At 34.7% G+C, this 22,758-nt stretch overlaps 1 protein-coding gene across 5 annotated transcripts in view; it reads left to right on the top strand.

Moving 5' to 3' along the window:
* RALGAPA2 (Ral GTPase activating protein catalytic subunit alpha 2) overlaps window positions 1–22,758 on the top strand; it is a 186,496-nt gene that overhangs the window by 24,924 nt on the left and 138,814 nt on the right. For 4 of the 5 annotated variants that reach the window (XM_026107450.2, XM_064509890.1, XM_064509889.1 and 1 more), the window contains exons 4-10: window positions 5,798–5,855; window positions 8,910–8,953; window positions 9,878–10,055; window positions 12,065–12,180; window positions 17,503–17,641; window positions 18,926–19,125; window positions 20,433–20,663. In XM_026107450.2, the coding sequence (XP_025963235.2) occupies window positions 5,798–5,855; window positions 8,910–8,953; window positions 9,878–10,055; window positions 12,065–12,180; window positions 17,503–17,641; window positions 18,926–19,125; window positions 20,433–20,663 (966 nt within the window). Of the gene's footprint in view, window positions 1–5,797; window positions 5,856–8,909; window positions 8,954–9,877; window positions 10,056–12,064; window positions 12,181–14,030; window positions 14,197–17,502; window positions 17,642–18,925; window positions 19,126–20,432; window positions 20,664–22,758 lie in introns of those variants that run through there. The other variant, XM_064509891.1, reaches the window with a different exon arrangement.

The raw sequence follows: 22,758 nt of genomic DNA, 5'->3' as shown, positions 1-22,758 counted from the left end.
AAGTACCTTAGCTGTCTTTTCGTTCTAAAACAGTGTAGTGTGTAACGTAATAGGTGCAAGGCTACCAATCACAATCTGATTCAACAAAGCTGGCAAGAATAAAAGCCTTTTTACAAGAAATTGCAGTATTAGTTAAGTCAGAGTGAATCTGTTGAAATACACACCCTAGTATTTTTTTTATTTTACTTTGATAAAATAGAGAAATATATCTTTAAAAAAGCTGCATCCTGTGTAAACTAAGATTTAAACTTAACATTATTCCTAGTCATGCAGTAAGTCCAGAAGAAAAAGAACTATGGATAATCAGTTAAAAGAACTGACAGATACCCTGATGTGTTGATCAGTAGTAATACCTAATTTCTATTTCAAGTGTGCTGTAATGGATTACCATATAGATGCAGCAAAGCACTAAGCATTAAATAGATCTATGTGTTTTCTGAAAAAGCAATATTATTTCACACTGTGGGGTTTCTTAAAATATTTCGCATTAGTGTACTGTGAAAGTACGAACAAGATGTCAATAGCCAGTTTGGAATTCACAGCGGTATTGCTAAAGATCTGCACTGGAGTGGAAGAAACTATCATTTGTTTTATAGGAATAGCAATTTTTTTAATCATCCCAGGTTGGGAGAGTGAAGAATACATTCTGAGAATTACTAAGTTGAAAGGACAACAAGCAGTGCTAGTTCATGACTTTTCTAATATTATGTCACACTATAACACCATCTTGGTCTTGGGACTCTAATGCATACGTGCAAAAAATACTAATTAAAAAGGCATTGTGGCCTTAACTTTTAATTTACTTGTAACATCCAAAAATTGCCATTTAATAGTATAGACATTTAAGCATAACTGCTTTTTGCATTGCAGGAGCAAATGTGCATTCTGAGCTTAGATTATTTATATTCATTCTAGTACTTCATAGAGCTTTGAAATATCTCGAGTAGTGGCTGTGATGCTGATGATCTAACATGATTTTAAAATGACTTCACTTTACTGTTTGTTACTACTGTACAGGTGATTGCATATGTGCATTTTTTCAAAATGCATTCATATTTTTTCATGTTTTTTGAGGTATTGAGAAAGAGAGAGGCTTGCAATCATCCAAGTTAAAAGTGTCTCCATTCTTGCTATATCAAAAGATCTAGGGATATGGAAGATACTCTCAGATAGGAACTTCTGTCCTCTTACAATTTATTTCACCTCCTTGAAGAGTTTTGGTTCAGTCACCTGGCAAGGATGCTTTTTTAATTTTGTGGGGTTTTTTGCGGGGGGGGGGGGGGGGGGGGGGGGAGAGAAGAGGGGGCCAGCACCATAAGCATGTTCTTACCTTCTCCCCCTACCCTCCCAGTTTCATGCAATTTAAAGCTTAAGCTTGCTTTTTCTGGTGATTGTCAGGCTTTGCTACAGCATTTGTGTATTTCAGGTTTGCTTTGGACTAGCTTAAAGTTGAGTAGTACTCAGTTGAGAGATGCTCTTACCTTCTTTTTCACAATGGTTCGTTATTATGCAGCTTTGATATACCTCATCAAAGTTCACTTTCTGGAAGTTTAGATGAAACTGTATAACATGCAAGATATTACTGCATGGTGTCATGCCTCTGGCCTTGCACATATTGAGCTTTTTTAGGGAGCTGTTTGGATCCCATTAAAAGAAATGCAAAACCTTCTAGCATGGTGCTTGTGTAGCACGTTTTTTTTCCTTGCTTTAAGAATTTCTATACTTGTAAAGCCCTGAAAGAAAATGCTGATTACAATTGAACTTATTATTCAAAATCTAGCGTTGATGGTAATGCGTAGTTTTTCTTAGGCTGCAGACAAGCAGTATAGCTTCCCATGTACTACAGCATGAAATATTCCATACTCTGTGACCCTTTTTGGTAATGTCTTTGGCTGTAGACAAGCTGGCTGGCGAATTCAGTGTTTTGTCCCTTTTTCCAGATGACATTATTAGCATATATTCTATAATTTGTGGGGTGCTTTTGTTTTGTTTGAATTTATTTTATTTCCTCCCCTCTTCCTTGAGCTTTTAAAGCAGTAGGTTAGAACTATAGTTTCCTTAGTCTGGAAATTCAAATGTTTTGAATGCCGTGAGCAAAGTAGTGCTGATGAGCAGCAACAGTACTAAGCTTCAAAAGTATGCAAGTTTTTAACAGTATCAGGTTTTCTTTGTTATGAAGGCCTCCGCATTGGTTCAGAAATTCAGCAATATATGACTGTGATACATGAACCACATAAAGTTACATAATCTGCATTGTAGTCCATGAGTGTTCACATGTTAATGTGTTTTTTGACTAGTTGGATGTTATTCTGCAGCAGGCCTCTCTTGATTTGCTCACATGTTTATGCAGCAAATTGCTTTCTAATTTAGCAATTAATAAGTTCTGCAGCTTGCAGGGAGAACGTAGGTAAATCCTAGCTTCCTTGAACGTGCTGTTGTGTTTTGAAGCAACTAACAAATGGTATTTTTAATTTGGATACTGAATCAACTAGGATATTCAAACTATAAAATTACTCTAAGAACTGAATTACTCTGAGAGCTGAAGCGCTTGGGAAATAGATTTTATTTGCAAAAAGAAACAGTATCTATCAGGCGTAATCTTGTACATACATAAAAACTTACTGAAACCTGTTTTTCTGGTGCATGTTCCTCTAATAACACTTTTTCTGTTTGGTGGGATTTGTTTGGTTTGCAACTTCACTGAGAGTCCTGAAAAGAAAATCAGTTGGTTTTGTTTAGAATAATTGCACGTACAGATGACTTTGTTTTGCATTTAATCTTGCTGTTAATTTTTCTTTTCTATACATATTTATAATGCAGATTTTAATTTGCTTTATATTTTGTATGAAATCTTTGTCACTTGTCTTGTTCTCTGTTTATAAGGACATTTTAAAGAAGCAAGTTTTTGTCCATACCTAACTTGCTTCTGTCCATTCTGAATCTAAAATATTTGTTGTTTCATGACACAATTTGTGCATTGTCAGATTATTTTCAGACTTTCATTAATAATATGTGAATATGCTATGCCTGGTGTTTAAGTATAGGTCCAATAGAGAGTCAGACATATTTTCTAAGTATAATTTTTGCTTTACAATGAAGAATTTTACATTAACACCAGAAATATACTAAGGTATGCATCTTTCACTAGTTTTATTACCTCATTTTCTGATACAGCAGAAGTGTTCTCAGAAGTCAGTGTTTTTAAAACAGATGAGATGGAATTTACATCCAAAGGGAAGCCAAAGGATCTTTTTAGTGTGATCCGTGGAAGGAAATTAGTTTTGCTGTAATGATCTGCTGTACTTTTGCTATATTTGTTGCTATAAGCTGTAGTGGCTTAAGCAATGGAAGTTTGTGGTTTTTTGTTTTTTTTTAAATAATAAACATGGAGATATGCAAAGGTTTTTCTCTGCAGTGTATTCTGATATTTGGGTTCAGTCAGGTTTTTTGTTGCCAATTGTGTTAGGATTTTGTTTAATACAGTGTTTCATTTTGCACTTTGGGTCTGTGGTGTCTGATAGGTCTAACGTTTGGCTGATTACATACTGAAGTCTGTGTATGCAAAGTACCCACACACTGAGAATGACTTGAAGTAATCATGATTTAGGTTAGAAGCTCCTTGCTGCCCTCCTGCCAAATAAGGTAAAGGTTAATGCCAGAAATAGGCTTGAAACATGGTGGGCTGCTAGTATTTTAATATTTAGATGGATAACTATAATTCTTTATCTGTGGATCCTGCAATCTGATTGGCAGTAACGTGGTCCTTAACTAAAAGGTAAACCCCCAAATGTAAAATCATGGCCTCATTTTTAGCCAGTCAGATCTCTTCATTCCAAGTGCATTGGTCTCGTCCATAGACAAAGAGCTAGACATCTGGCCCTGGGTGTCTCCCATAACCATTTCTTAATTGCAGCTGCTAAGGTAACCCACAGTCCCTGTCCTGTGGAAGGAGTTTTGGGAATAATGTTGAAACAAAATACAATGAGAATATGGAAGGGATATACTTGATATATATATATGTGTGTATGTGTGTGTATATATATAAAAAAAATACATTTTTTTAATGCTGGGTAAACTTCTAAAATGGCTAAATATTATTTGGGGATATTTGCTGTGATAAAGATATAAAGGAAGACTGGTCTGTCTGTGTGACCTGAGGTCTAGTTCTCTAAGTCTATGAACTTGTCATTACTTTCGTTTTCTGCTATGGAGTGAAGAATGTTCCATTTTCAAAAAGACTGTGAGTGTTGTCTATAACTTTTGAAGTACTTTGTACAAAAAAAAAAAAGAAAAAGAAATAGTAGTCTGTCATACTTCATCTCTTCAGCATGTTAACAGCAATAATGATTCATGTCTTGGCTGTCTCTGAAGGCTTGCCTAAAATGTCAGTTCTTGCCTTCTTGGCTATGTGTTTCCTCTTGTGAGCTTTTATGTGTGAAAGACCAACAAATGGGTCACCATTGCTTAAATGATTTGTCATTCATTTTGCATCCTGCATGTAGTTTTTCTGAAGAATTGATGGTGTTTTGTTATGCAGAAGTTTATTGCAATGACTTTGTTTGATAATTACAAGGGACTGATTGTTAGTCATGTACAGCATTGTTTAATTAGAATTTTATTTCCCAAACTAGATGTTAAAAACTAGTTTCCCATTTAATTATAATTGCTTAAAATTCATATCTCACTGGCTGAAAAGTGGTAAGTTCCGTACTCATTGTTCTGTGAACACTACATAAAACAAGGTGTATGTTCTCTTGCTTTTTTGAGAGAGAGAGAGAGGGGCTAGGCAGCAATAAATTACTTGTCATGTGCTACACCTGCTTGCCAAGTGCTAGTCTATAGTGCTAATAAATAAAAAAAAAAATAAAAAAAAAAAAGGAATTTTTTTTGCTTGGGACTGTTGACTTAATCTTCATTTAAAAGCCATATTTACCAAAGTAAGTCTTCCAGATAGTTTTGATTTATCCAGATTATTAAACAGCATTACTGTCCAATACACTGGCAAAGAACAGCATCTGATGGCCCCAGCTGTTCTTTGCAACTAAGGTTATAGGACTCCATTTAAGAAAGCACTTAAGCATATGTTTAAATTGCTTTGCTTTGTTGGAGCCCTGTAGAGTAACAAAGCTAAGCGGAAATGGTCTTGACCACAACCTCTTTCTTTGTTTGATCTGCCTCTGTTAGGATCATCCAAAACTACAGAGGAAGACCACTGCGTATTATTCCCCATGAGTGCTTTGTTAACTGCATCTGCTGTGAATTAAATTAGTCTAGCTTTGTGCAGTTTGACTCAGTTTCACTCAGCAGCTGAAAATGCAGGTAAATCAGTTCACATTAAGAATAACTGCACCACTGTTCATCTCTGCCTGCCTTAGCTGGGAGAGCTGATTCCATTTGCTGGTGAGAAAACAAATCTAAACTACAGAAATGCAAAATCTGGACTGTATCAATCTAATAGAAGTCATTACCAGCTACTTCAGAAAAATGTAACCCAAAGTGAGCTTCTTGGAAAGAAGTTTTATTTGTAACTTCTTCATCACAAATCGGTTTATATTCTGAAATAGTAGGGTTTTCCGAGGCACTGGGAAAGGGAAAGTTTCATGACAGTGTCATGGTATCTTTCTCTATAACGAGAGTAAATTAATAGGCAGGAACCCTTGTTATGATAGGTATCTGTTTTCTATTTTACCTTATATATGTTACCATTCATTTATGTTTTATGTATTAGTTTCTCTGTATCCTCTGAATGAGCCAGTTTATTATGGAAATTTTGACTATTTCGTTTTGTTTCCTGCAGAAAATATTGCAGCTGCTACCTGAGAGGATTTTTTATCGATGGCATTTTCGCAGTATAGGTAAGAAGGAATGTTTAAAAAAAATAAAATTTTATATATATATATCTATATATATCTATATATATATCTATATCTCTAGTAAAAGGAATTTTTTATGTAGTCATTTCTCAGAGTTGGATTTGATTGAATTTCAAATTAAATTTGTCTATACAGTGGTAAATCCTGGTTTGTAATCTCTTTGTATGAATAAAGCTGGTTAGTAACACCATTTAAAATAGTCTTGAAGTTTATATCTGTGTTATTTTAGGATATTGTCCTTCTATTTTAACAGAACAGAATCTGTTTTAATGGTGGAATCACTTAGTGTGGCCCAGTACATAAATACTACTGAAGTACTAGACTTGCAGCTGAAACGTTTTGAATCACGTGAAAAACGTTTTTACCTGCTAAAATATTAAACAGTTCAGTGTTCCTTTTTTATGTCTCTTTAGTTGCCAGCTTGCTGCTGCTTTTGCTAGAAATGCTCCTGAAATTTTTATATTTGTGGAAATTTATTCTCTGAATTAGGTGGCTGTTCAGGGTCTTCTCTTACAGATGAGTTTCAGCAGTTGAGCATAGGCTATGTTAAATGCAGACCACTGGACTGCTGCAGTGAATGAGAGCTTAATTTCTGCTGTGATATTCTTGTATTATTCTCAGTGTACTTTCGTTCATTAATATTAGTGAAGCACTGAATTTGCTCACTGCTTGTGAGAATTAAATGAAAAAAATCTGTTTTACAGCTGGGATGATGAAGCAGAGAGATTAAGGACAAGAATATGAACTTTTTAGTAATTTTTTTGTGATCAAAACACTTGGGCCTTTTTTTTTTAAGAATGCTTCACAATTTTATTGGCCTTTATAACTGAAGTTATGAATCCACAGCGCAAGTTCTATATTTGCACAGTTCTTCAAGTTTGACCCCAGTTATCTTTCACTAATGCTCATACAATGGAGGATTTGCCTGGCATCATATTAGATTATTCACAGTGGCTATGATAGTCATGAGGTAAATATTGATATCATTCACTTGGTCAGTCAAGGGGGCTGTCTGTTCTTTTCCTGTGCTCCTAAATTGTTTACTATACATATCGTAGCTCTAGAGCAAAGGAAGGAGTAGGAAGCCCAACAGAGAGAAGTCCTGGAGTTAAAGTTCTGCTATCTTTTTTTCTTCAGCATCCTGTCCATCCTGTGTGCTTTGAGGCAGGTATTCTGAGGAGAATCAAAAACATTTAACTGAAGACTGTAATGCAACACATGCATAAAAAAAGGAATAAAGATGTCAGCAAACATAGTTAAGATGTGCTTGGCTTGACACACTTAATATTCTTCTGCTATAGTTCTTTTTCCTTAAGCCTAAAGACCATATAAGATAGCTAACAAGCTTGGTTTAGTCACTTGTGAATTTTGGAAATCTTAAAAATGAGGTTAACTTTTCTGAACAAGTATCCCATTTTTGAAGGGGCATGTTTCCCATGGGTAGTATAGGGCAGTGAACTGATTTTTTTTATATTAGATTCTAATATTAGGGAATAAAAAGTTTAAATGTCTTTAGTTTGAAGATAGTTACCTTTTAATGATTTAGATGCTTGCTGAGCCTTACAGTGAATGTTTTGGCACTGTGGTAATGTACAGGAACTGGAAAGCAAAATTTATTTCTCTTTTCATTTGATCATTAGACCAGACTGAATGAAATAACATGGATGCAGAAACATTGGAAAGTAAAATATTTCTCTTGATAGTTGAAGCAACTTGAAATTCAATGAAATAATTTAACGGGATCATTTCCTTTGAATTCAATGTTTAATTTGCAACTGCTGTGAAAATTCTGCTTCTGAATGCCTCCAATGTGGGCAGAATGTTCTTGTTTTGTTGTTTAAGCAAACTGGACAGATAATGCTGGGGGGGTGGGGGGGGCTGTTGTCTTTTTTTCTTCTTTTCCTTTTCTGCTTTTTCTCCTCCCCCCCCCCCTTTTTTTGGTTTCCTTTGGTTTCCAGCACTGACTTGTCAGCTGCCGTGTTTTTCATCAGAACAATGAATTTGCTGTGGCATAAGTAATAATGAGTGGAAGTTAAGGGTCAAGGAAAGGGCTGTTGTCAAATTTCCAGTTAGCACTGACAAAAATAAAAGGAGACATCTGTTTGACCCCTTTACTACAATTTTCTCTAAATTAGACCAGTACAAATTGGTTTTAGTCAGTTGCTTTGTAGCTAAATTATTCTTTAGATTTGTTTCTTTTGAATAGTCTTATTTGGATAAATGTTTAGCTATACTTGGTAAACGAGCTACAGAATTTGGTGATGCAATTGTTTACAAATATACCTTGTGATTTGCTCTCTGCTTAATGTTCAGATGTGTTGATGCATATTTGCAAATATGTTAATAAGTTCCATTTATTATTGTGAAATGGTGAGATCTTGAGAAAAGTACCACATTTAAGTAATGCACATAATTCTCAAATCCAGGAGAAGTAACAGCTGAGTGCTAAATTGTTGTTTTTCTCAGTCTTTGCTTTAAAAAAATCCTGCAACTTTGTTTTTTTTGACTGAACTATTCGACGCATGATCTCTCCCTGATTTCAGGTGAGATGTGAAGATATGTGCTGTTGACCTTGTATTTTTAAAAACAGAATCAATTGATTTCATATTTTTAATAGTTATATTAGCTGTTTATATATGTGAATATGGACTAGATTTCTAGCATTTTTCCTTATCATTATTGCCAATGTTAGTGTGTTTTGAATGCATTATGCCCACAGATTGGAAGTATTGTAATCCACTTGCTACTTTGTTATTTATCTAAAATTTTAAATACAGTTGTTTAAAACATTTATCCAAATCTGGTAGGTCAAAACATCCCCGAGTTATTTTATTTTTTAATAAAAATAACATGAGAAAGTTATCTGTGTAGAAACAAAATACCTCACTGCAAAGATTACATTTGAAATTACAGCACTAGTCACCAGATGATGATGATAGTTGTGGTTAAATTCATTTGGGTTTTACCTTTTTGCATTCTGGCTAAAAGTGGACATCTTAATATTTGATGCTTGCCTATTTCATTTTTCTAATCCAGGGTCCATTTTGAAGAAACTTTTGCACACTGGAAACTCTATCAAGGTATTTCTAGTAGATTTCTTTCAATTTCTATAAAGCATATTACTTTACGCATTTCTAGTATCAGTATTTTTCAGATTATTATATTTTGGGTAATAATTTTACTTATTCACCACTTAGTTGTAAATTTTGTTATTGTAACCCTAGATTGTTCTTTGGGCACTTTGCTATTTTAAAAATCTTTCTAAAGATATTTGGAAAAGATATCCATTTCTTTGGGTTAATACTTTATTTCCTCAGATATTTCTAGCCTTAAATATGCTGTACTAAATGTATCATTTTCTTGTTTGCCTGTTAGTTTTGAATCCACTCTTCTTTTTACAAATACAGTGGTAAAAATTGTATTTAGTTAATTAAAAAGAAAAAATGTAAACATAGTAAGCTTACTGAATGCTCTACCTTGGCTGGTTTTGTTGCATCTTACTTGTCAAGATGATGTTCTGATACCACTGAATTTGAGGTCAGTAATTTTCTTTGACTTCTGTGGGGCCAAGATTTCACATTTAGAAAGGCATGCAGTATTGGCAGCTCTCCTTGTCATAGGTTATATTTCCTGTTGTACTTCCAAAGTCAGTGTTGAGATTCTGAGCCTTGAGAACAGCTAAGCTGCATTTGGCAGAAAGTGAAGATGACTGTAGAACACATTGGCCCAAAGAAATGGAGTGAATCCAGAACTGTGTGGCCTCTGATTCACATTGAAATGGTAATACTGCCTCCTCAGAGTGCTATTGCCTTGAGTACAGCTTGCTCCTGCCTTCTATCCTCATGATTGAATTAATAACGTGATTACTCTTGTTATGACTGAAAGACTCACTAGTATGTAATTGGGATGAAACTACTTACTCCGCCTTTTCTTAAATATTTAATTGTGTTACTGTACATTCAATTTGCTTTACTGTAATTTTCTACAAAATCATCTCCTTGTAGATAAGATGTGAAGGAATCAGACTGTTTCTTCTTTGGCTTCAAGCACTTCAGACTAACTGTGCAGAAGAGCAAATATTAATATTTTCATGCCTTGTGCCTGGTTTTCCACCAATTATGTCCTCAAGGGGTCCGTGTACACTAGATAACATCATTAGTCCTCCTTCTAATTCACTAGATGGTAAGTAAACTAGAAGACTTTCAATGCTAAATGTGTTACCTCCCCCCTTCCATTAAAGTCAAAGAACTATATCATCCATTTGACACCTTCTCCACAAGCAACTTTAGTGTTGTTTTTTATAATTTAGTGATGTATTGAATTGGTCAAGCTATTAAATTTGTTGCGGCTGTATAGCCTTCTGATCTTGTTATTTTGAGTTGAGAACAGTTAGTTTATTGAGGTATGGCTATTTGAACACCTTACTGCAAAATCAGTTAGTATGTAGATTTACAGTTTATTGGTTAATCTACAGTGATTGCTTGTGTACATTCTTCTACGCTACAGTAACTGAGACATTACTTTTCATACTTTCACTGAGCGATAGGCTACCTCATATTTGTCCTTTGGTAAGAACTTGCACTGAGCAGTTTCTGTATATAGCACATGGTGTAACTGCAGCTTTATTGCTTCATGGGAACTTGTTCACATTGTCATTCCCATAGTGCTTAAAGAAATAGAAGTAGGTACTACTTACTATTTTCCCCATATCCCTGAATGAGGCAAATTCAGTGTAAATCTTAAAGCACAAATATTATAATACGATTACTACTTCATTTTTTTAGTGGAAAATTACTTTCCAGATATGCCTTGAGAGTAAAATGTTCTCAAATGCTAGGAAAGTAATCCAAATTTCACCTTGGGGATGTGGTGTCATGCATGGAATTTGAAATGTAAATTGCAGTTGGGAGAGGGTGAACCTAAAAAGATGAGCAAGAGACTATGGGTTATATTATACTAGAGGAATGAGGGTCTGCCACCCATGTTGTGTAATATCAACTGTTGTGTAGAGGAGAACAATTAGGGCTTCTGTAGAAAGGACAAAGGAAATATGCTGTTTTCAAAAAATGCCTGTAACAGGCATCTCAATATATAGACAGAAGTAGAAATACAGATAAGGAGTAGTGAAGGCATTTCTGACCAACGTGCCTGGACTTGCTCAGCCTAAATAAAAATAAAGTCTAATGAAGCAAAAGATACTTGCAGCATGCATGAAGCACTTTATATCACTAGATCCAGGCAGAAGTCCAAGACTTTTTTCATATGGAAGACACAATAAATCCATTTTCAGGCTGGCATAAAAATATTGGAAGGACACACTTGGTTACCACTGGCCTGGTCTGCATTATCTATAAAAGACTCTCCCCATCTTCATTCAAGATTGGCCACAGGAATTTCAAAACCTATGAATGTGTATGTTTCTCCTCCATGTGTCATATGAAGGCATATCAGATATATTTGGCTTATGATCATGGTTTTCAGAATGTTAGATTTTTTTTCAGTTGAGTAATTGATATTATGAGAAGGGTATTTATATTTCTCAGAGCTGTTGTTTTAGACTATTTGCAGACTCAGGCCTCCCTTTACAAATTTTCATTAGCCTTCTCTTTTTGTGTTGTTTTTTGTTTGTTTTTAGACCAGTACTGTCAGGGAGTCTTTATATATATACATATAATATATATGTGTGTGTGTATATATATGTGTGTGTGTATATGTATATATATAGTAGACTAGGATTCTGAACTGTTTTCTCTGGTAAAAAATTAATTACTAGTTTAAATTTCAGTCATCAAATATATGTAGTTTATTTAGATTTTTTTCTAAAATACTGACTTTTCTAAAATGCTGATATTTTCAAAAAAACACTGACAATGCCTTTCTCAGTATACATGTTCCTGTGTCATATGCTGCACTAGGAGCTATGCAGCTATTCATTCAGATCAGAGATGTTCCTGCCTCGTTATGCTTGTATCTGAGGATTTAATGAAGAAAGAAAAGAGCTAGTGCCATCCACAGTTAAATGTTGTGGGACCTGGGGAAATACTGGAAAACTAAACAGTTATTGGAATTTGGCTTTGTAAGACTTAGCATGTTATTAATTATTTGCAAATTAATCTTTTTCTATAAAATATTATTTATTTCACCATTTTCAGTTTTTCTATGTTTAAAACATATTTTTCTTTGTATTTTAGCTAAGATTTATCCTGAAGAGATAACTCCACTTTTGCCAGCTGTCTCTGGAGAAAAAATTGCTGAAGACCAAACCTGCTATTTTCTTCAGTTACTGTTAAAATACATAGTAATTCAGGTGCGAAGGAGATATATTTTTAACTATTCACGTTTGGAGGAATGTACCTGTGGTAGAAAATCAGTTTTATACTGTATCTACACACACTCTCAAAGAAGCTGTTTTCTGCATTTCCTTATTGTTTCTAAAAAGAATTATCGTTTTCAACACAAATGCTACAAGGAAGTATCACAAATGTGAAAAGCTTGAATGTTATCCGGACTTAAGTTTTACTTTGTATCCATAAAGATCTCCCGCAAACTAACCAGTTCCCATAAATCTGTAGTTACTGTGATTCAGCAACTGCCACTGCAAAGCTGATTTCAAAGTTCAAGTTTAGTTTTACTTTTTACATATATACAACAGGTGTATATAGTAAATATTTCACAAGTAGTTAACAATCGTGGTTCTGTTAGCCATCAGTGCTTTTCATATTACAGAAAGTATCATGCCTGTTTCTCTTAAGTGTTTTATCAGGTGTAGCTCTTCAAATATCTGTTGCTGTGTAGATTTCAGAAGACCAGAGTTGCATACAAATAATTCATTCTACTGGAAACTTGAGGGAAGGCCATTCTGCCTGTGAAAAATTAGACACGTGGAAATATGGCAGATAAAATGCATTTCATGCTTTTTACATTTGTTTTCAACAGGTCCTCATTCCATACTGTAGTGAAGATCCTGTAGTCAAGCTTTTGGTAACCTGTAGAAGTTGGTGTCTGCCAGTGTAGTAACATCAGTGTGGTCTTTCCCCCCACCTCCTTCTTCCCCCTGTGTTAAACAGTGAATTGTACAACTCTATTGCTGTTGTTACTTTAACCCGCAGTTTACCTTACTTGAAAATGGACAGTTAGATTGGTCACTTCATCCTGGCTTCTTTTTAAGAGTCCAAAAAATTGAAACAGACAGGTTTTGGGAGGGATGAAGATGATTAATAGCCAGCTATGAATTGCCAACCATCACTTGAATTCTTCATGATCTGTGTCCCAACCTGCCAGAATAGGAGCATGGCAGCAACGTCGGGCAGTGAAACTGGGACAGATCTGGCCTGTTGTAGTTTAGAAGTCTCAGATTTGAAGGTTTGGGAAGGTGATAAATTGTTATGGTAATCTGAATGCATGACGAACATGGAAGATAAGATACTTTAAATAGGAAAGAAAATGAAAAATGACAGCAAAACTTACAATGAGTGCTAGAATTTTCAGGAGTATGCTCATACGTAACGTGAAGGATTTTAAACCAAACAAAAAAAAAATCCCAAAGGGATCACATCCAGGGTGGTCCTGGGTATCTAGAAGTGCGACTTGAGTGGTATTTAAACACCTAAATAAAGAAATGCAGTGCTTGACACCCTTGCTGCTGCTGCTATTTGTTACTGCCCTTTAGCACTTGGGAATGCCAGTAAAGTTTTCTAATTGCCTGAAGTTCTGAGTTTGCATAATAATAAGATAATAATAAGATCTGGTAAAGACTGAACAAACTGATGCTTATTTTGCTCTGAAATTCCACTGCGATGTACAGCTGGTGTTATTTCTCTGTGTTCCTAATCTGCCAAGTCTAAATAAGTATCAACAGGATCTAGCCCTGTGGAAAATGCAGTAGCAGCTAGTGCTTACATTCAAAAATGGTTCTACATTGTTATTTATACAATCAGGATTTTCACTAGGGCTTTCAAAGAGGATGGGATTAAACCTGAATCCTCAGTTAGACTACTAGGTAGTTTTTTTACAGAGGCTGTTACTACTAGGTATTCCTGCAGCCAGGTTTCAAAGGTAAGGATTGACTCCTGATTCCTTTTTTTTTTTTTTTAAGGCAGAATTTGTCACCTAACTTCAGCAGATTGTTTTGGACTGTGACTTCTGAATGGAGGTCTTGAAGAAGAAAGCATTTAAGAAACACGCATTATCAGCTACTGGATAGCTTCTGGTGTTGTAGATTCTGTTTTCTGTTGCCCTTTTCTATCAGGTTGCGTCAGCAGTCCAGGTGCCTGACTCAGGGATGTAGGTTATGGCAAGATGGCCAGGTCCTTGTAGTTCCAAGGTACTTGGTAACAGAAGTGCTATTGTGTTTTTTAAAAACTAATATCAATGAAAAATCTGTTTTGTATCTGATAATCCTAATCACACTTAAAGTACTGTTTTACACTATGTATGCTCTGAATGAAAATATCTAAAAGTAAATGATTCCTACATGAAAGAATAGTATGCAAGTTACGGAGGGATGTTAAGATGAATTTGCAGGGAGAACCAAATTTCGCTGTTACAAGGATATGGTCTTAAACAATCCTGTTTTCATATTTCACTGATAACAGTTAAACACTACAGTCAAAAGGACTGGTTTGAGGACATGATATTTAAATAATGAAGTTCTGTCTACTGAGCAGTATTGTTTTGCTTTTATTTGTCAATGTTCTTATCTAGATACCTTATAAGCCACTGTTCTGATAATCGCCTATTGAGTTGAAAGGAATAACTACACTCCAAAGAGATGAACAGGATAGTTCATGTATCAGATTGTTAAGAATCCAGGAAACTTTTTTAAATGGCCTTTTAAAGCCATATTTTTCTGTTAAATAGGCAAGATATAGTTTATTTGCTAGTTGTCTTAAATGTCTGCTGAGAAATAGTAAGGAAAGAAAGATGGAAAAAGCAGTGCAAATGACTATTTTATGTGCTTGTGCCTGCACTTGGAAAGTTGATATGAGATACAGGTACAGTTTGTTCTCTTTTGACATTCACATAGATGAGAAGACATATGAAAGATCATTGGAAAAAGAGATGAGAAAGGATAGAGGACTTTTGAGATTTTTAAAAGGATAAAGTAACGTAAATAAATTTTAACTAAAAATAGGTCAGATGTAGCTGTACAGGAAAAAAAGACAATGTATAGATTTAAAAAGTGTAAGCTAAGCAACATTAAAGTGAAAAATGCATAGGCAATAAACATTTAAGGGCTCAGAATTAAAAAAGAGAAAAGATAATGAATACTTTGAGATGGATATTTTTGTATTAAAATACAGTGAAAAATGTAGGGCCAAAATGATACTATAGAAGGGTTTCTGTCATAACTGCTTATTGTATTTTGCATTCTGTATAAGTACTTACGTTTTAAACAGCAGCTGTTTATCAACTTCCTGCTCAGAACCATTTCTCTTATATTCAGATTCTCAACATAGTTCAATAAAAAGAATTAACTGTTCTTTTTATACTCCTGTTAGTGTTTGGGATCTGGTAAATCTTACTGCATCAGGGTCCTTCAGCATGCTTTTCTGTTTGTGTTGCTCTGTAGAGCTGAGAATTGGTTAGGCAGAAATCTTTTTCAATGGATAGTAGATGAGTTTAAAATAACCTGATACAAGCAGAGAGTGATTGCTCAGAACTGGCACTTACAGCAAACCTACATCTTCAGGAAAAAGGGAAGAGAACAAATTACTTACTGTTTCAGTAGACTAAAAATTTATTTTAAGAAATGTTCTTTGGTAGGAAAAGAAATTTTTGTTCTTTAGAAATCAGATATTATTAGGGAGGTTAATTTTTTTGAATTTTTTCCGAGCAGTAGGAATGGTGATTTATAAATCCCAAGTTGAATTAGCACTAAGACACTAAACTAATTCCCTGATGAAATTTGTAGTGTGTAAGCTAAGAAAGTAGACTTATCTCACCTGGTAACTGTTAAAGATAGAAAACAAAGAATGAAAGTTGTGGTAGACTGTGACTTTGATTAAGAAAAGCCTTTGGTTTCTGGAGAGTTGGAAAGTTCTCAGATGCTAAAAATAGGTTTTATACTCAGAAGACATGACATAAATCCTAAAAAATTAATTTTTGGAAACAGCTACTGAATTCGGTCCGTCTACAGTTTTGCATCATACAGACAATTGTTGCAGATGTACAGGAATTAAGTACATTGTGTGTTGAGCGGGGTTTTCCTCATGTATTTCAAATTTATCTTGTTTAGATTTAATACTGATACAAAAGATCTGACAACAAGAATCACAATAACCATACTACAGTATTAATACTATGATGTGTATTCAAATAATTTGTCTGCAACTTTGTAGAATTTAACATGTGAAACAGTTTTTCACATAACAAATAAAACAGTACAAAAACTCAGTAGCCTTACTTGTAAGCTCTACATGTATGTTTTGCAAAATCAGGAAATTGCAAGCTCCAGTTTTTGAAGAGATTTGAAGAAAGGTCATATAAAGACTAAAATAGGAAAACTAAACAAACAAACAAAAAACTTCAGTAACTCAAGTCAGTGGGATTTTTTGTTTTGTTTTAAATATATTAACATCTTGGGAAGAGATTTAGAGTACTTGTCATCTGTACTATACAGTCGAGTAGGCTTTTCTAAGAATTTTTACTGCAAAAAATGAATTTATTAAGAATCCTGTAGTCTTCTGATGCTGCTTTAACTTTGGCCCTACTTTTTTTTTTTAAGTGTATGTCAAAAGAATGCTTGATACTGATGTTCACTTGAGAATATCATAGAATGAGAAGTGATGTAAGAGACTAAAATTCAGATAGATTTAAGTCATGAGTGGAAGAGTAACTTTGCTGTACAAAGTTCTACTTTTACCTGTCTTGTTTGAAATTGCACAGAATTTTCTTGTATAAACAAAGTAAACCAGGTCGGATAGGTTGCATGCAATTTATTCCATGTTGGAAGTGTTTTAATATGAAGAGTAGTAACAAAATTTGTTGCAGTCTTCTAAGGAATTGCATTCAAAGCAGTTGGTAAAGAACAACTTGGAAATGTATGTGTGGTGGTTCTGCTTTGATCTATGCAAGAACAAAATGAGTATATTTAAAAAAAAAAAAAAAAAAAAAAAAGCCCAGGTGTCAGCCTCTCCCTTGTTAGTGATAATTACTACTGTCTGAAGTCAAATTTATGAAAGGAGTTTTGCATATTAAACTTGACATTAAGAATAGTTTTTCTGTGATTAAAAATGTTTGTGATAAAAATGTAGTCCAGAGAAATTAAAAAATATGTCTAACTAAATTTACAGCTAAGAAGCAAACTTGTTAAAAACAGACAAAAACATTAATATGACATTTTGTGATTCAGTGGATTAGAACTGCCTAAGTGTGTTGGTTTTTAATGAGCTTGCTTTTTTCATATTTAAAAGACCTTACATGTAATATCTTACATTCTTACCATTTTTTGTAAAGCTTCTAGGGACAGTGCTAAGATTTTGTCACTTGTGTTAAAGAGTAATAGTTTATTTTTCACATTCAGTAAAACAGCATCTTCTCATCAACATGGAATGATTCTCAGTATAACACATTAACTTTAAGCTTTCTTTCTCCTCCCCCCACCCCATCCCCCTTCTCCATGGCAAAGGCAGCAAGCTTGGAGTGGAAGAATAAGGAGAACCAAGACACTGGTTTTAAGTTTCTCTTTACCTTGTTTAGAAAGTACTATCTTCCCCACTTGTTTCCATCTTTTACAAAGCTAACCAACCTGTACAAACCTGTTCTTGGTAAGTAGTGAATTTTATCTTTAGAAGAAATAACGGTGAATATTTTCAGTAGCATCTCTCTTAGCTAGTGGCATGTAACTGCAGTACTGTTGAATTTTTCTAGCCCAACTGCAGTTTTTCTGTAATACTCCATGAAGCTGCTCCTGTTAATCACTGCATATGGGGTATCCAGGTCCTCCTTGCCAATAAATGTTTCCTCTGGTATAGCATTTATATTGAGTGAACAAGGAATGTGTTACTGTGATATGTAATGAGGACAGAATATGCTATTACAGGTTTTTAAAAAGAATTAGTAAAATGCCCAATTGTGAGGGAGTAGTTAACATAAATGGCGTTATTTTATTTCTTGTTTGTGAAGTGAGGGAGAGAAAAGTGAGCATCAAGGAAGAAATGGAAGGAGATAGATATGTGGCTGTGAAGGAAAGTGTAAACAGGGAATATATTGTTAGGAGCATCTAGGAAGTACAGTTGTAGGATTAAAGATGTTATTTCAGGAATGTTCATATTTTTGTCTTTGACTTTTTCCCCAGTGTTCTATTGAACAGTATTAAAGAGCTGGTGCTTGAATAGGAGCAGTGGTGTTATACTTGCCTGATGTATTGCAGCCTCTTCTTCATCCTCCCTCTACCTCCTTCTCTGACTTTTAAGTCCTGTCCTTTGCAGTTCAATGTTTAGTGTCTAAAATCATCTCAATACCTCTTTCAGCTTTGTTGCTCAGAACTAGAGTGCAGTCCTTCCCTATTTTACAGCAGTATATGAGTGATTTTTCTCTGATTCTAAGCATCTGGATTAAGTATGACCCAACCTATTTCACTTATGCAATTTTCCCCTTCAGCCTATGCATATTCATTCTTTTATTTCAGTGTGCGAACTGCTCTTTGCACCGGAGCTAACATCTTTCTAATGTACCAATTATCCTTTCTCTTGTTCTTTGTGCTTCTGGCTGTTCCTGAGCCATATTTTCTTTCTTACTGTACCTTATTAGTAAAACTCTGTGAAATTTATCAAATTAATTTACATTGTAGTAGGAGTAGTTCTTTGTTTCGAATTTCACCCTTCTCTTTGCAGCCCGTTTTTGTTTTCCTTTGTTTTGCCTGATACGAATTACACCCTTCAGGAAAGAAAAGCGAAAACAAAACCACTGACCTTTTGAAGTATTAGCAGTCACTAGTTGCATCTGTTATTTCTTATGGAAAACATGTTACTGGTCATATGTTCAGTTTAACTGCAGTCTGGAAGAAATTACAGGTTAAGATTAGATTGCCTTCTCTTCTGTCTCTCCAGATATTCCTGATGTAAGACCAAGACCAGTATACATTTCTGCAACGCGAAACAATGAAAATGTCTATAGCACAAAAGTTCCATATATGGCAGCTCAAGTTGTTTTTATTAAGTGGCTTGTTACCTTCTTTCTTGAAAAGAAGTATTTAACTGCTGTTCAGCATACAAAAAATGGAGGAGAAATGATCCCTAAAATTATTCAGGTATGCAGTAAAGTTTTTTGTTGTTGTTGTTTTTCTTATATACTTCTACAAACCTTGCACATGATCACAGTGCACTGACAACTGAAGCAAGAAAGAAATGCTGCCTCTAAGTGAATAAATGATGTATTTTAAATCAATTTTTCCTTGGAAGACAGAATCTTTGGGGGAATCCCTTCACTAATGTACTAGAGTCTTTTTTTTTTTTTTTTTTCCCCATGGCTGTTTGCCTTATGCCCTATTCAAAAAAAAAAAAAAAGTCTATAAACTGTCAAACTTACGCCATTACTGAGAAACTGTCCCTACCACAAATAAGTTGTTAAGTTTCTCTCTTACTGTCAAATTGCTGGTAGAAATTTCTCTAGGATTGTGGGACTATGAATTTTATAAAAATAAATTGTTTTTTCTTTAGGAGAATCTCCAGCTTCCTATTAAAAATTTAGGATCAATGTTAACTTCATATTCTTCTCTTGAGTTGTATGCCTGTGTCAAATTTGGATTCACTGGAAAAGCATACATTAACTATTATGGTAGAACTATATATTTTCATGTTAACTGTTTTTGAAATTCTTCAGTGTAGGGGTTTGAAGCCTTAAAAATGTTAAGTATAGCATGCTGACTGAAGGTGCTTTTTGTTGATTTTGATCCTTTTCATCAAATTTTTGGTCTTTATATAAATGGTTGCTAAGTCATTTCAACAGGCATAGCCTGGAAAAAGAATCTTTTCACTGTATTTTCCAGACAGTTGACACCAATTAAAATATATAGGGTACATAAAGATACGGTTGCTCTCAGAACTGAAACTGTCAAAAGTTATGAGCTGAAGCTGTGTGTTAGCTTTTGGCACATGTTGACTTGATAGTGGTTTTGAATTTCACCGAATGTGGTCTGTCTCAGTAGAATATAGCTGAATCCTTCTCCCTTTCCTCCCCTTGGAGATAAATCCTCCTTCGACTAAACATGTTTGCAAGGATGACTGTTTCATGGTTCAGATGCCTGTAGCAGTTTTCTGGTCCAGTTTTTCATGACTCATGGTTTTTTTGTTTGTTTGTTTGTTTTTTTTTCTTATGGGAGTGACAAGTCAGCTATTCTGAGGGAGGGGGGGAAGGAAATATGAAACATAAATATGAGGTCGAATTTCATCTTGGATAAAGTACTAGACTAAAAGTTGCATTTAGTGACTGGTCCCATTTTATTGTGTAAAAATAAATGCTTGTATCTTAAATTCTGGATAAATAGTCCAGATTTTTGGTGTGGTTTATGTACAGCGTTTTAGTAATTTAAGTAGGCACACATTTTCCTCTTTGTAGACTGTTGGTGTTGTAAACCAAGATAAAAACCCAGAGCTGGAAACCAGTATGCCTTATGCAAGCGAGCAAGAGAGAAACCATTCTAATAGCAGCACCTTGTCTGACCGAAGACTCAGTAACTCCAGCCTTTGCAGCATTGAAGAACAGCACCGAACAGTGTATGAGATGGTGCAGAGAATCCTCTTATCCACTCGAGGCTATGTCAACTTTGTTAATGAAGTCTTTCGCCAGGTAAGTAATGTGATGTATATATGTACGGTTGCTATTAAATGTTTTTTTAAAGGAAAAGGTATGGTTATGAGGAAGAACATTGTAAAGCCTGTTCAGGCAGATAATTTGTCAAGCTTGATGGTAGTGACATCTGCACCGTTTTGTTTTGGACTCATTCCTAAGTCTTTATTTTCCCAAACAGAGGTAAACAGCAGTATGTATTTGTCTGTTTTAGTATAAAGCTTCTTATAAATATGCTGAGTTTGGTAATCATTGTTAGTAAAATCAGAAGGATTTCAAGTATGTTTTATATGTTGTGGTTTTCAACTGGCCAGCAGTTACCATTAATAATTTTGGTTAAAAATAAGATTATTCTGCATTTACTTGGGACAGGATTCCAATATAAGATAAATTGCAAATGAAGAAAATGATGGTAGCTGTGTGCTCATTGTTCTCAAAGTGAGAATTCCAATTTCAGTTAAAATACCTAGATGTTTTTATCAATAGTAGACATTAAAATCTCTTATCAAGAAGAATTTATTGACAGATGGGTAGTTTTAGTGATGAAATCACAGACATTTTACAGGAACTGAGGTTTGTTGCTGGTACCAGATGGCAGCATGTCTTTCGTGAATGTGCCATTTTTTCTTCTTGCTTACTATGATGGTATACTAGCAGATGTAACTTAAAAGTATTTAAAGAGATATATTCATTAGCTTGTAAATTTATTATTTGAATTAGTAAGAGTCTTGTTCCTGTGATCAAAGTCAATATTTATTGAAAAAGTCAGTATCTATTCAGACATTATCTATTGCTTCTACTAGCACTGTTCTTTAATTTGACATCTTTTCAGTTGTTTGGGAGAAAAATATATGTGGACGTACTGGAGATTCACAAAATTTTTTTGGTCTGGTACCAAGATGGGAGTTGTCTTAAGTAGCAGCTCCCAGGTGACATAAATGTATAAAAGAGACTGGTCACCAGTTAAGTGAGAACACATGTTTTATGTTGGAGTAACTTGTGTGCCACAGTTAAGTTGCGTGCCACTAATGCTTTTCAGTGTGATGGATGTTGTTTTGACAGGAAGGAATATTTTTCTGTATCTTAAGAAACACTGTGTTATGCTGCCCTTTTCTGGTGCTTTTTCAGTGTGTGAAAAATTTTAGATCTTCCAGGGAACAAAGGCTAATGTGATGCAATACTTTTCTGTTCATTTATTATGATCAGTGTCCAGTAATTGAAACAACCAATGATATTTTGGTCCTTTTTGTTTCTGTTAGCCTTACAGGAATTTCACTAGTCTCTCTGAATTCCTCTACTTTTTTTTTTTTTTCTTTTTCCCCCTCCTCACCCTACTTCGCAGCCTTCCTGAAAGTGTGTGTGTGGGGGGGTGTTGTAGTGCCTGTTTATCCAGCTGGCAAGAGCTGTTGTTTCTCTACTATTTTAGCAGATGTCTTGACTTATTCTGCATCCTTAATAACCTGACAGTGGTTTTGAAGATGTTTTCAGAAATTTCATGTACAGCAATTGCTGTGTAGCATGTGTGAACTTGCTTTTGCCAGCCCTTCGACCTCTGTAGACTATTAGTTGAAAACCACATTTAGCAGTTGAGTGTTGTGTTTTGTGCTGACTAGAGGAAAGGAAATGTGCTGCCTAAAGAAAGGGTTTCCCCTGACCTGAGCAAAATACCCTTGTACTGTTTCTGCAGTTAAATTGGTTATAGAAAATTACGCTGTATGAGTACTCTGAAATGAAATGGTACTGTTTTTTGCCCTGTTAATCATAGAGAGCAAGTGCTTCATAGTTGGAAGGATCTATTTTTTAATTGGAAAAATGTATTTTAGTCTCTTACAGTGTTTTTATAAAATAATGAGTACTGATACCAAAATAGGCCACTTTCTTGCCAATATATGCTTTTGTTGTACCTCGAAGTTCTGTGACATGGATTGCTCTGTGTGTTTGCTGTAATCCAAAGGTCTTCTAACAGTTGATGCTACTATGTTACTATGTAGTGATACTGGTTTTTAGAGGTCTATGAATTTTGCTGTAACTAGAAACTTCATATCAAAATAAGGGATAATCTTCATTCAGGAAAAACAGGGTAGGCATCACTCAG

This window comes from Dromaius novaehollandiae, chromosome 3 (assembly GCF_036370855.1).
Source record: "Dromaius novaehollandiae isolate bDroNov1 chromosome 3, bDroNov1.hap1, whole genome shotgun sequence".
NCBI classification, from domain to species: Eukaryota; Metazoa; Chordata; class Aves; order Casuariiformes; family Dromaiidae; genus Dromaius; species Dromaius novaehollandiae.
The sequence above is the reverse complement of the archived record's forward strand: the minus strand, read 5'-3'. Positions and strand labels throughout refer to the sequence as shown.